The sequence below is a fragment of the Corvus hawaiiensis genome, chromosome 10, assembly GCF_020740725.1.
Source record: "Corvus hawaiiensis isolate bCorHaw1 chromosome 10, bCorHaw1.pri.cur, whole genome shotgun sequence".
In the NCBI taxonomy this organism is placed as follows: Eukaryota; Metazoa; Chordata; class Aves; order Passeriformes; family Corvidae; genus Corvus; species Corvus hawaiiensis.
In genome coordinates this window covers 18,981,743-18,995,197 of record NC_063222.1, presented here as the reverse complement: position 1 = coordinate 18,995,197, position 13,455 = coordinate 18,981,743, and the positions used below count along the sequence as shown (strand labels likewise).

At 51.1% G+C, this 13,455-nt stretch overlaps 1 protein-coding gene and 3 non-coding genes across 4 annotated transcripts; all 4 read left to right on the top strand.

Annotated features, from left to right (window-relative positions):
- The first annotated feature begins 5,093 nt into the window (after positions 1 to 5,093).
- On the top strand, positions 5,094 to 12,663 carry NCL (nucleolin). The gene is made up of 15 exons (XM_048314767.1): positions 5,094 to 5,200; positions 5,825 to 5,932; positions 6,518 to 6,812; positions 7,123 to 7,275; positions 7,642 to 7,830; positions 8,046 to 8,129; positions 8,389 to 8,524; positions 8,779 to 8,915; positions 9,374 to 9,500; positions 9,715 to 9,848; positions 10,210 to 10,336; positions 10,442 to 10,611; positions 11,119 to 11,245; positions 11,693 to 11,913; positions 12,176 to 12,663. Exons 1-15 carry the CDS (start codon positions 5,183 to 5,185, stop codon positions 12,253 to 12,255), a joined length of 2,106 nt encoding a protein of 701 aa, XP_048170724.1. The 5' UTR covers positions 5,094 to 5,182; the 3' UTR covers positions 12,256 to 12,663.
- LOC125331245 lies at positions 8,241 to 8,310 on the top strand. The gene has a single exon (XR_007205945.1). It is a non-coding gene; the product is annotated as a small nucleolar RNA SNORD82 (small nucleolar RNA).
- On the top strand, positions 10,736 to 10,812 carry LOC125331246. The gene has a single exon (XR_007205946.1). It is a non-coding gene; the product is annotated as a small nucleolar RNA SNORD20 (small nucleolar RNA).
- LOC125331243 lies at positions 11,429 to 11,567 on the top strand. Its single transcript, XR_007205943.1, has one exon. It is a non-coding gene; the product is annotated as a small nucleolar RNA SNORA75 (small nucleolar RNA).
- Positions 12,664 to 13,455: the final 792 nt, after the last annotated feature.

The window sequence follows — 13,455 nt, the reverse complement described above, 5'->3', positions numbered from 1 at the left end:
GTTTGGGTTTGTTCCAGGCAGAGCGTCTGCCTTCTGCTGGCCTTGAGCCCGGGAGCCGCTGTGAAATGGAAATAGCCCAACACAGGCCTGGGAGCAGAGGGAGCTTCCAGCAGGTAAAATGTGAACAAACTGAGACAAAGCCCCAGCTCACTGCTCCATGGGGCTGTACCAAGGGGCAGATGCGCTGAGCCACAACAGTGTACAGATGTTTTACTTTAATGTCTTGACAGTCATCCCTGGAGACCCAGTGCTTGTCTGGATCCTATTCCCTATTCCCTCAGCTCTGGGAGAGGAATAGGATGCACAGAAATGCCTGTGCAAAGAGGAGCTTCCCCCTCTGGACTGTCTCCACAAAGGTCCTGGAAAGCCTTCCCAAATGCTGCAGGGCAATGCAGGAAGATGTGCGGTTGCATGGGATGGTGACGTGCTCTGGCTGCAGGCCTGGCATTGCTGAATTGGGATCACCTGTAGCTTCTCTCCAGAGTGACTTCCCCTGGGTTATAAACAATTAGCATGCATCGCTTTAAAATGCCCCCCTGTTCCCATCTCACTGACTTTCTCCACTTAGAGTTTCTCTACTCCAATGGAGAGAGAAGGGTGCTCCCAAGCTCTTCTCTCACCACCCAAATTGCTCCACATGTCCCAGTCCTGGTTTGTCTTTTGTCACATCTACTGCAAGTCCTCTTCTGCTCCCACTTTTTTCTTACACATGCTTTTTTCCAGGGCTGCACTTTTTCCTCCTGCTGAGCAGATCCAGAGGGGAGTCCACCTGGCTGGGAGGCCCTGAGTGGCTGTGTGGGCTTCCTGGGGGCTCGCAGGCAGACCAAAAGGTCCTGCTGCCAACTCCAGGCAAGGGTGCTAGGGAGAGGAACTGGACTGCCAGAAGGGACGTCTTAGGGGAATTGGCTCCTTCTGGAAATAGAAACCCCCTTTTGTACCAGAAATGATCACTACAAGGAATACTTGGAGGTCATGTAGAAACTAAATCTGCACATACAAAATTCCCTGTGGGAGCCACCCATACGCTTCCTTATCCACGAACCCCAGGAAATGGCACAGGGATGTGCTGGGTTATCACCCATCATCTGCCAGAGTGACAATGGGTATGCCTGGCTCCAGGGGCCCATGCCAGTTCCTGCAGCATCCCACCCCAAGAAAGGATGCTCCCCAGAGAAGAAATCCCATACTCAGACAGGCACTGTTGACTTTCATCCCTGCAGGCCAGTGTGTCCCGAGCTGCCCATTTCAAGGCACAGGATGTGCACTTGTCTGTGGCTACTTGAATTAAGTGCCATTTGGCACAGCAAGCCCTGCACCCACTTCACACTCGTCATCCTTGAGGACTCTCCTTTTGGCACAGACACTACTACACAGTCCCAATGCATTTGCTGTCCTGCATTAATCAGGGCCTGGGGAGTTGTGCAGCTGGGAGGAGACAGGACAGGCCCAGCTTGCCTGGCCCTGCTGGGTTACCGTCCATTAGCTGTAGCACCTGCTGGCATAGGAACAGCATGATGGGGTAAGGATTCTCCAAAAGGAGAAAAGGATTTGCCAGTGGGACATGGGGCTGTTGAAGAGGTTTTGAGAAGCACTGAGACCTGGGATTAGGAAATTTTCTTTTTTAGTGGTTTCTTTTTTGCTATCACCTTTGCCATGCCATACCCCCATCAGCCGCTGCTCAGACCACATAACGGGTGATGTCAGGCTGGGGCTGGGGAGCTCGAGGACACATTTGATTGCTTTTCTAGCTTGCTTCCCCATTCCCTGAGGGCCCACTGGGTTTTTGCTGGAGATCCCTGACAGGTTTTTGGCAGCGGACGCCTGCATGAGCCACAGGTAAAACTTTTTGTCTTCTGACTGGACTTGGCTGCTGCTTATACCCGGCGAGTATCAAATGCATCCTGGAATCTCCTGGGAGCGACGAAGGAGGCAGGGCAGGATGTCTCGCTCAGCTGCACCCACGGAGGCGAGCTGGGGGGAGCCGGGTGTCCCCGCGGGCTCCCACTCGGGACAGACAGCCTTTTGTCACCATCTAGTGGAAACACGCAGCTGCGACCGGCCACAGGCTGAACAGGGCGTTTAGGGACACTCACTCACCTCATCTGTGGTTCCTGTGGGGGCCTCCCTCGGGCTGGTCATCCAATTTTCCTGGCCTTTGGGGGGCCGCGTTTGCCTCGCAGCCCAGTTCCCCCCCCCCCAGCCCTGGGCAGCAGCAGCCGGGTAAGGTGTTCCCAGCGCTGCGAGGCTCGGGAAAGCACAGGGGTGAGTGTCTGCTATGCCAGAAACTGGGAATCCATGGCAAATCCCTCCTGGGGTCTCCATTGAACCAGCTAAATTCCCTTTAACTGTGGAATTAGATCAACACTCCCAAGCCACAGACATGCTACAACAAGAGACAGCCATAAAAGGACCAAAAGTATATTTATTGCATAAATAGACCTGTTAAACCTGCTCTTTTGGCCAAATTACCCTTCTCACTGATGCTTCTCTGTGAGTCTTGCCTCGGCCTTGAAATTCCTGGTGCTGCCTGCAGAGGAGCTGAGCTATGCTGTGCCACTGGGACAGCCCTGCAATGTGGTGTGTCCCAGAAAAGGCTGGCCTTGCTCCACTCTGGCATTCTCCTGCCCACTGCTAAGGCTGACTGGAAATCCTGGCCACACATGGGATGCAAGGAACAGCTCAACCTAAATACTGGCATCTGCAACGCCCTGGCTACTTTCCTCCCTGCAGCATCCTGGGCCCTTTTGGCCACAACAGCAGCTGGCAGGGTTGGGCCATATCCAAACCTGTTCAAAGGTGCGTGGATAACACAGTGGATGGATTGACATGGAGCATGGATTGACACGGAGCATGGATTAACACAGTGCATGGATTGACATGGAGCACGGATTGACACGGAGCATGGATTAACACAGTGCATGAGTGCCCCGTGGGCAGCGTTGGTTCTCACTCCTCTGCACAGGGTGCTGTGCTCCTTCCCCAAATGCTAGGTTCTGCTGCAGTCTTAAAGATGCCAGAGGTGAGGACAACCTTCCAACACACTGCTGAGAAAAGAGACGGAACACAGGCCATACTGAGAAGTCCCCTGCCAGGGTTGGGAACCAAGACTGGCCAGCTGCCAGCCCAGCCCTTTGCAGATCCCACTGCTGGCACTGTGTAATTGGACACATGCAGTGTCCCACCTGCCAAAACTGCCCCTGGCTGAAGCAACAGTTGTCCCTTTCTCATGGCAAACCAGCCTTCCACAGCACGGAGAGGAACCAAGGCCAGCCCCAGCACAGTCAGCAGAGCTGTTCAGGCAATCATAGCAGATGATTTTGTTGCACCACACGCATGGTAAGGAGAATGCAATCAGCTCTTGCTTCAGACAGTTAAAAATCCCTTTCAGGTCTCTCTGTCCTCCATTCCATCACTCTGCCCCCCCTTGGGCCACACTTGGTCTGTGTCACTGTCCCCCATGCACCTGGGGACAGCTTCTGCAGCACACAGTGGGACATGAGCCAGACATTGCTATTTCACAGGAGTCCAGCTGCCCTAAACAAGGGTTTTCCCAGTTGGGAGCCCCATCTGCCTGCATGTACATGACCAGGACACGGGCAGTACCCCACTATGTTGCAGCTCCTTCTCTCCCCATACTGGCTGATGGTGGTAGGCTCTCCACAGGCTTGGCTTACTCCTGGAGAAGCTGATTGATCCCATCACCTCTCACTGAGCAGGTGCTCTTAGCCATGGCTCAGCTTGCCTGGAAACTGCCTCTCCTTACCCAGCAGAGGAGAAAGAGGCACTAGGACAGCCTAGGAGCCAGATATATTGCCTCACCCACAGTATGTCCCTTGCTTCAGGTGGCACTGAACAATCCTGGGGTGTCCCCTCAAGGACATCAGGGCCCTGCAGGACGGCTTTCATTGAGAGTCTGCATTTTTTCTTTAGGGCTCACTAGGATCTTGTGTTCCCCAAGTCAGGTGCTTATGTCAAATAGGCCTTGGAAGGGCAAACTGCTAGAGTCACACATGCCTGAGTCAGGAGTCCCAGGGAGCTGGCTGGCTGCCCAGTTTCAAGTGGTAGGGGATATAGGGCAGTGGGGAAACCCCAGCAATGAAGGCCACTCTGTGCCAGGTAGGGGCAAGGCAGCACTCAGCCCTGCCAGCAGAGTGGCAAGTGAAACAGGGGTGCTGCATTCTGCCCTGGGGTTATTCCTACCCCGACTTTATGGCCGCCGCGGAAAAATTCCACAGGGAGAAAGGTGATGTCTTCTTGCAGTGACTGAATTCAAAAGCATCCACCAGGCAAGCACGGGCTTATTTTTTTCTTCTGCTTTGGGCCTTTTCTCCCAGCCTGAAGCAGAAGAGGGCGGCAACTACAGAGTGCTCCTGTGCCAACTGCAATCTCAGCAGCAGCAGGCTGACCGGCTCCTACGGATGCTTCCTCAAACTGTCCACGCGTGCTTAGTGCTTGCCGAGGGTCGCGGAGGGGATGCCGGGTGAGGTGAAGAACGCAGTGGGGCAGAGAGAGTGCTGGGGCAAATCCAGTCCCAAAAAGTAAGGCAAACGCGTGCTCGGGCAGAGTCCCGCGCCGAGGTGCCGCAGGTCCGTCCGGGGCAGCCGGGATTGCGGGAGGATTGCGGGGGAATGGCAGGGCCCCTCCCGGCCGCGGGACCCCCGGGACCCCCGCCCGGCCCCACCACGTGGCCGCCGCCCGCCACGTGCTCTGCCTAGGCCCGGCCACGCCGCCCAATCAGCGCGCAGGCGCCGAGCTGCTTCCCTCCCATTGGCTGACGCCGAGTCCTCCCGGGCGGGCGCCGAGTCCCCCCGCGCTCGCCCCCCGCCGCACGGCCCCGCGGCTGTAACGCGCCCTCCGGTTGGCTGATGGCAGAGCGCCGGCGATTGGCGCAGCGGCTCGAGGGGCGGGGGCTGCGATTGGCCGGGCGGCGCGGCGCGAGCGGCGATTGGCCGCGGCGGGGGCGGTGGGGGCGGGGTCTGGCGCGGGGCTAGGAAAGGGGGCGGAAGGGGCGCGCGCTCGCTCTTTCGTGTCAGTGCCCGGCCCGGCCGCCCGCGCGTCCCCGCTGCTCCCGCCGCCCGCCCGCGGCCCGATCCCCGCCGCGCCGCCGCCGCGCCGGACGCGCCCGCCCCGCTCCCGACACAGCCCGGCCGCCGCCCCTGCGCCGCCAGGCACCGCCGCCATCATGGTGAAGATCACCAAGGTAAGGGTCCCGGAGCGCAGCCGCCGGGCGGGCGGCGGGCGGACGCCGCCATGCCGGGGCGGGAGGGTGCGGATGGCGGCCTATCTGGGAGGGAGCCGGGCCGCCTTCTCGCCGCTGTGCGCTCGGGCCGCGCGGTGGCTGCAGGCCTGGTCTCCCTCGCCGTGAAGATGGCGGCGAGGGGAGGGGCCGCGGGCCCAGACGCAGCGGGTTTCAGGCGGCCCCGTCCCGCTCTGCTCCGTGCGCCGGCCGCGGACGGGGGGCGCGGGGCGGGAGGGGAGAGGGGTGCGGGGTGCGGGGTGGGGGTCCGTGTGTGTGAGGGACGCGGGTGGGCCCCGCGTCCGAGCGCGCGCGGGATGGGGGGCGGGGCTACGTCACAGTGCGGCCACGTGGGGCGCGGGGACAGCAAGCACATGGGAGCGCGCCGGGCTCCCGGGGCGGCCCCCGCGCCCCTGGAAAGGCCCCGCACACCGGCGGGCAAGGCCCCGCAGCCCCCGGACGGGCTCTTGAACGCCGCGGGGGCGGGAGGGCGGCCACGTGGTGGGGACAATTGTCTGCCGGAGCGAGCGCTCGCAGGCGACCCGGGTATGCACGGGAGCTAAACGTGGTGCTCGCCCTCTCTTTCAGACCCCGAAGAATCAGGTCAAACAGAAAAAAATGGCTCCTCCCCCGAAAAAGTTTGAGGAAAGCGAGGAAGAGGAGTCTTCTGACCTAGAGGAAAGCAGCGGAGAAGAGGTGATTGATCTAGAGATGGAGTCAGAAGGATGCACGTGTTACAGAAGTGCCAAGAGGGTTGTGGGTTACACTGTAACAGCACATTAATAAACAGTCGGTGTTCCTCACTAAACTGGCTAAAGAATAAACTGCATTTCATAAGGCCAAAGCAGCGTGGGGAAAACTAGCTCAGCTGCTAAGTTTGTACTTCCAGGCTTTTGGAAGTACTGCTGGGGTCTTAAAGTCGTAAGCTGATAAGCAAGTGGGTACTTAATTACTCTAGTAATGAGCAATATGAGATTTGTCACATGCAGATAATGTGCAAGTGTAAAATTTTCGAAACTCTGAATGCTATTAAAAGATCCCTGGTCTTGCTTCAGGACCAGGGAATTTGGTGGTGTTTTGGTGTTCCATAAGTAGGCTCTTAAAAGCATAAACAATCTGGGTTTGAACTTTATTGTTTCATCAGGATGGGCAGTTAAGGTACCTTAACAGAAACTGTCAAAAGGATATGCTTTAGACTGCAGTTGCTGTATATTTGTCTGATAGTGATGTAATGGTAGCTTAAAAAGGCCGGCATGAGTTTCACACTAATGTGTCTTTCAGATGATCCCCCAGAAGAAACCACAGAAAGTTGCTGTTACTCCAGCCAAGAAGGCTGCAACTCCTGCAAAAAAAGTTGCTACTCCTGTGAAAAAGGCAATTACACCTGCAAAGAAGGTTGTGGCTACCCCACAGCCCAAAAAGGCTGTTGCTCCAACTCCTAAAAAGGCTGCAGTCCTAACCAAAGGAGCAAAAAATGGAAAGAATGCTAAGAAGGAGGAGAGTGAAGATGAAGATGATGACGAAGATGATGAGGAAGAGGAGGAAGACGAGGAGGAGGATGAAGAAGATGATTCTGGTAAGTTACTTTTGAAATGTACATTAACTAAAGCTGGTTCAATCAAGTCTCGTTGTATGATTTAATACTTGGGGGGCGGGTTTCATTGATTAAAAAGGGGTTATGAAGGAGAGGTGGGCAGTGGGTGGAGTTTGGAGGAGAACTGGGCTGCAGCTGCCTCACACACAGCCTGTAAAGCATCTCCTAGTTTCTTGATTGCTCTTTCTTGAACTTTTGGGCAAAATTTTGGGAAGCTCTTAAGTACTTTTTTTACTTATACCACTCGTCCTTTGAACCTTACTAGTAAAGACTTGTTGTACTGTTGGTGCAGATGAGGAAGAGGAACCACCAATGCCTGTGAAGCCTGCAGCCAAAAAGCCTGCAGCAGTACCAGCCAAAAAGCCTGCAGTTGTGCCAGCAAAGCAGGAATCTGAGGAGGAGGATGAGGATGAAGAGGACGATGAGGAGGATGATGAAGAGGATGGTATAAGATGCTTAATTATTAAACACTTAAAAGGAAGCTGGGGGAGGGGGGAAACTTAGTGGATAGTGGGAGTGATGCAGTGTGTGCCCAGCTGGTTTTAGCTGGTTGCTATTGTCCATGTTGCTGAATGGATGCTAATTTCCCTACTGTTAGTAAAAGTTCTTACTCTTGGTGAACAGGTATTAGTTTTTTTTTAATGTAGTAAAACTCAAGGGAGAGAGACAGCTTTTGTAAAAATGAACTGTATCAAACTTTTCCTGAGAACATACAAACTTAAGGGGGTGTGAGAAACATTTTGCTTAACAGCATTTTGTTTTCTTAGTTTCAAAAGGAGCTTAATGTGGAATTATCTGAATACTGTTTCAGAGTCTGAAGATGAGGCCATGGACACAACCCCTGTTCCAGTGAAGAAAACCACTCCAGCCAAGGCTGCACCAGTGAAAGCCAAGGCAGCAGAATCTGAAGATGAGGAAGATGATGAAGAGGATGACGATGAAGAGGACGATGAAGAGGAGGAGGATGAAGAGGATGCTGAGGAGGAAAGTGAGGATGAAAGTGAGTTGAAATGTTTTTGAGACCATAATTCTTTAATAACAGGAAAGATGCCTGAGCAAAAATGTTGTCCTGTAATGGTCTTTTGGGCTGAGGAGCAGTTGCTGAGTGACAAGAGAAGGTCTTGTGTGTGACTGGTGTAAAGATAATTGCTCCTGTTTTGATTCAGTGTAGGAAAAGTTCTGTATTTTTCAGTGTTGTTTTGTTTTCTGTCACAGAACCTGTCAAGGAAGCACCTGGAAAGAGAAAGAAAGAAATGGCCAATAAAAGTGCACCAGAGGCCAAGAAAAAGAAAACAGATGGTAAGTGGTGTGGGATCATCAAAAGATGCTTGTTTGATGGACTGTGATTGGACTCTGTTGCGTGAGGAGTGTTAACTGTGAAGGTCTGTGATGTCAGGGGTGGGGTTTCCCAGCACAAATGATGATTATAAGGGACTTAATACTGAAATATGATGTCACTTTTGAGCAAAACCTGATGTGCTAAAGCTGTCTGGAGTCTGGCTCCCAGTTTAAAAAGCAGCCTTAAAAAACCTCTGTTTTCTTATCTTTTCATTTAAAGGGCCCACATCAGCTTTCTCCATATTTGTTGGAAATTTGGTCTGCACCAAGGAGTATGACGAGCTGAAGACTGGCCTCAGAGAATTCTTTGGGAAGAAGAATATTGAAGTTTTAGATGTCAGAATCGGTGCTTCCAAGTGAGTTTATCAGTAGAATTTTACTGCTTATTTCTTTTAATTTGCAGTAATTTGTTTGGAGGGGTGCAAGTGTGCTGGTTCCCCCAAGATGCTGCAGTGGTTGCTTGGTAGTAATGGAAGAGCCACGGTACTGATGAGGGTTTAACTTTGCCTGGAACTTGACCAGTGGGTATCTCTCTGCTGTTGGGTTTCTGTTCATGGTTTCTGCTGCCAGAGATGGATCAGCTGAGATCTTAAGGATGCTGTTCTTTCAGGCGGTTTGGCTATGTGGACTTCTCATCTGCCGAGGATCTGGAAAAAGCTCTCCAAATGAATGGAAAGAAGTTAATGGGTTTGGAAATCAAACTGGAAAAAGCAAAGAGCAAGGAAACTATTAAAGAAAACAAAAAAGGTATGGCTCGTAACTCTGAATACCTGTGGACGTCAAAGAAAAGTCACAATGGGGGCTTGAAGTGTTACTGATGGCTGCTCTTCTGCTCTCTCATGGCAGATCTGCGTGCTTTGGGCTCTGTGTAATAAACAGTTTCTAAAACGCTGACATACAGATATGCAAGTTTAGACTGGAATATCTGCAAATGTGATCCCAAGAAAAAGTGCATATTGGTAGGGCTGAGGAAGAAATGTGTTTCTTTCTGAAACTTTAAGACCTGTTTTTTGAACTTCATGCCCATAAGGAGAAGTACAATAGTTTCATTAACTTTTGTTATAGTTGCTTTTGCAGTTTCTGAAAATGTGAATGCATACTGTTAATTTCTGCTGGATCCACTTGCTGAGTCTCACTGAACTGGCAGTGTAGATGAGGAGGGATTTTTAGCTGGTAACATGAAAGTAACCTTTCTGTCTTTGCAGAGAGAGATGCCAGAACGCTGTTTTTGAAGAACCTGCCCTACCGCTTAACTGAGGATGAAATCAGGGAGGTGTTTGAAAATGCACTGGAAGTCCGGATAGTGATGAACAAGGATGGCAGCAGCAAAGGGTGTGTAGCTGAGAGGACTGTTGTGTGTTTGCTGTTCCTTCAGCACTTGGCATATTCTGATAAGCTTACGTGTCCTTTGGCTGCCTTAAGGAACCTGCTGAATTAGCTGTACTACTTTCTGCAGCATTTTTCTTCTACGTCTTTCACTCCCTCATTCATGAATTTAGTCGCTCCTGGAAGGGGGTGTAAGCTTACATTCTTTTCTGTGCTGTAGGATGGCCTATGTTGAATTTAAAACAGAAGCTGAGGCAAACAAAGCTCTGGAGGAGAAGCAGGGCACAGAGATTGAGGGTCGTGCCGTGGTCATTGACTTCACTGGTGAGAAGAGCCAGCAAGAACATCAGAAAGGTACTTTTTGTACTGATAACATGCATATAGATGACATTCAGGATTCATATCCACTTGTTTCAGAAGTTCCTGGAGATATGGCAACTGAAAACACTGCAAGAAAACTAAGATACCAGGCCTTTTTGCCTGACTTGTGCACTGCATCCTGTGCATTTCATGTCTCTACTGCATATTTCAGATGGGGGGGGGGAGGGCAACTGGTCTAGGTGACAAAAGCAGGGTTGGATTTGGCTTTGTGCCTCACCTTGAGGCGAGGAAGGGGGCAACAAGTATACTTACCCCTAGTCAGGGTTGGATAACTAGAGGAAAAAGGCTCTCCTTCTCCAGACTTGCACTTAACAGCACTGACTTTTCCCAATAGGAGGAGAGTCGAAGACCCTAATTGTCAACAACCTCTCGTATGCTGCTACAGAAGAGACTCTCCAAGAAGTGTTTAAGAAAGCTTCTTCCATCAAGGTGCCACAGAACAACCAAGGCAGGCCTAAAGGGTATGTGGTGCCTTTCTTCTGACCCCCAGGCTGGCATTGCAAATGACTTGCCTCCAGGTATCCCTTGTTACTCCCAGGCTGACTGGAATCTTCCTCTCCATGTAGGTATGCATTTGTAGATTTTGCCACAGCTGAGGATGCCAGAGAGGCATTGAATTCCTGTAACAACACAGAGATTGAAGGCAGAACAATCAGACTGGAATTCAGTTCACCATCATGGCAGAAAGGGAACACGAACGCACGAGGTGGAGGAGGAGGAGGAGGAGGATTCAATCGTAAGTGTTTCATGTTTGATCTCCAGCTGTGGCAGGAGGGCACCATCCAGGCAAATCTGGGGCTGCTTTTAAAAAAAATTAAACATGCCAGTGGAGTGAAATACTTGCATCGTAAGCAGTGTGCTGGATATGATGACTGATTATCTGAAATGCTGATGAAACTGTTGTCAAATTCCTCTAGATAGTCAAGTGCTGATCCAGCAGTGTCTGTACAGTTAGTTATTATCACTGTTGATAAGGTGCAAGCACCTATTTTAAAAAAGGGAGCTGGGCAAACTTAATTTGGCAGTATCAGGTTGGCTGATGGAAGTCCTTTGATGTCAGGCTCTAACTGCAGTCCTGAAAAAGTTTTCATGGACTTCAGGTGCCTGATCTGTTCCTTGAAAACAACCCCTTTATCCCTGAGAACTGTTCTGGGAGCCAGTAGTGGATGTGATGTTATGAAGCTGAAGCTGAAGGTTGCCTTGCTCAGGCTGATTGACTTCTGAATGTACTCCCTTTTCACAGAGCAAAGCAAAACACTGTTTGTCAGAGGCCTTTCTGAGGACACCACGGAGGAGACGTTAAGAGAATCGTTTGAAGGCTCAATAAGCGCGAGAATAGTCACAGACAGAGACACTGGATCATCTAAAGGGTAGGCTAAACATCACCTGGGATAGGTTCAGGTGCTACAGAGCACCTCATTTTAGCTGATCTCTGCAATGCAGGGTGTTTCTCATGCTCATGTTGGTGGTTCTGTGGAACTGGGAAATGGGCTGGGAGCAGAGAACACAGCCTGGGGTCCACTGGTGGAGGGCAGCATGTGCTCCCTTCACACCTCTTCTCAATGAGCTCCTTCCTGCCAACAAATCCGTGGCAGCCAATGGATTCGCACGAGAAGAAAATTAACTGTTCAGTACTGGCAAACTCACAGTGGGCCTCCATCGATTGTGATTAGCCACTGCTGTCCTACAAGTCACATGTCCTGTGGGATGCAGAAGTGCTCGCATTTGATTCCGAAAGGATTTCTGTCAGGAACCTGAAGGTGGTGCTGCAGCTCATGGAATGTGACTGACTGTCACTCTTGTAACCTGTTTCCTAGGTTTGGGTTTGTGGACTTCAGCTCTGCAGAAGATGCCAAAGCAGCTAAAGAAGCCATGGAAGATGGAGAGATAGATGGAAACAAAGTGATCCTCGATTTTGCCAAGCCAAAGGGTGACTTCCAGCGTGGAGGCGGATTTGGTGGTCGTGGTGGCAGAGGAGGTGGCCGAGGAGGAAGAGGTGGATTTGGTGGCAGAGGTGGTGGCAGAGGTGGATTTGGAGGTAAGAGGAAGCAAATGCTGCTGTTTGGAGGGGGTGTGCTTAGAAATGAACCCCAAAACCATTCTTGGGGTTATGGTGTGGGGCTACCACAGAGCATTAGATGTGAATTTATTTTCTGTCCTGTGCCAGGTTGGGTTTGGAAGGGTAGTGGTGTATATATATACCACTGCAATATATTTGTGTGTGTGTGTGTATATATATATGGTATATATCATAGATACTATACCGGTAACTCTGTTTTTTGCAATAATTTTCTTTCTAGGTAGAGGAGGTGGCTTCCGAGGAGGCAGAGGAGGAGGTGGAGATCATAAGCCACAGGGGAAGAAAATCAAGTTTGAATAAACTTCCCCTTTCCTTTCCCTTGTCCTGCTCTCCAAGACTATCTGAAAGGACTCCGGGGGTTTTTATTTTCCTTTGATCTTGGCGGAGCCTTCGGAGGACATTCCAAGAAGCGAAGCAGTACTGTGAGCCACTTGGAAGATAAAATTCTCATTTCAAGGAAGAGAGAGCAAGCCATTTTGACTGCTTGCCTGTTCAAATGAACTTTTTAAAACAAAGAGTGATAGATGTGGGAATTTACCCCTTGTCTGTGAGTTGTCTTGAATTTATAATGTTTTACCCATGTACAAATTTTTTTTTTTTCCTATAAACTTCTGTAGCATTTTTGCTGTAAAAATGCAGAATGTTTTATCATTTGTGCTTTAGCATCCTGTCTTGGACAGATTAAAGGACCTAAACTGGTTCGTGTTACTTCTGTGCCACTAAATGAAGCCAGGCTGTGAGAAACAGGCTGGCTGTAACCTTCCCTGTCTTGGGTTAAGGTCATTGGTGTCACAGCAGCAGCTTCTGTTCTGCTTTGCTCTAGCCTGTGTCAGCTCCCAGCAGTGTTGTATGTGTGCTGTGTTAGCAGGAAGGAGGGGAGAAGAGTATGATGGACAAGGTAAGCTCTGTAACCACGACCATATTGTATTTCTTTCTTTTTTTTTTTTTTTTTTAACTGAAGATGCTGTGATGGTGCTTGCTAGCCAATTGCTTTTCTACTTTCTTTTTAAACAAAGTAAATCAGACCTTGTACTAAGGCCCTGCAGTTCAGTTGCTCTCTCCTACAGGCATTTTCTCTTGTGCTTCATTCAAATTGACGACTCTTGTCCCTAAATGTGAAGCAAATACATGAACAGGAGTTTGGGATAAGTGGCTGCTTGTTTGTAACCAAACTCAGGCCTGCTGCCCTTCCTCATGTAGGGTCAGGCACCAACCTGAGGATGAAGGGACTCAGTCCTGGCCAGTCCTGTGGCAGTGGTCACTGGCTGGTTTTACGAGCCAGGCACAGGGTGCTGTCCTGCAGTGGTAGCTGTTTGAGTACATGGCTTTTCCAGATCTGTGGGTGCAGAAAACATGAGCCTTCCTGGGTGCAGGGACCCACAGTGTCATCTACCAGTGTCCTGCTGAAGGGTCCAGCCCTGGCTTCTGGCTTTTGGCCTTGGGCCTGTGCCAGTGACCTCCAGCTCTGGCTCCGGTCATGGACCGTTCCACCCTCCCGGC

Excerpts from the sequence above, each read along its gene's own strand:
- NCL (XM_048314767.1), top strand. Across the intron at positions 9,849-10,209 it reads CCAGCAAGAACATCAGAAAG|GAGGAGAGTCGAAGACCCTA; the intron begins GTACTTTTTGTA and ends TTTTCCCAATAG. Across the intron at positions 11,914-12,175 it reads TGGCAGAGGTGGATTTGGAG|GTAGAGGAGGTGGCTTCCGA; the intron begins GTAAGAGGAAGC and ends TTTTCTTTCTAG.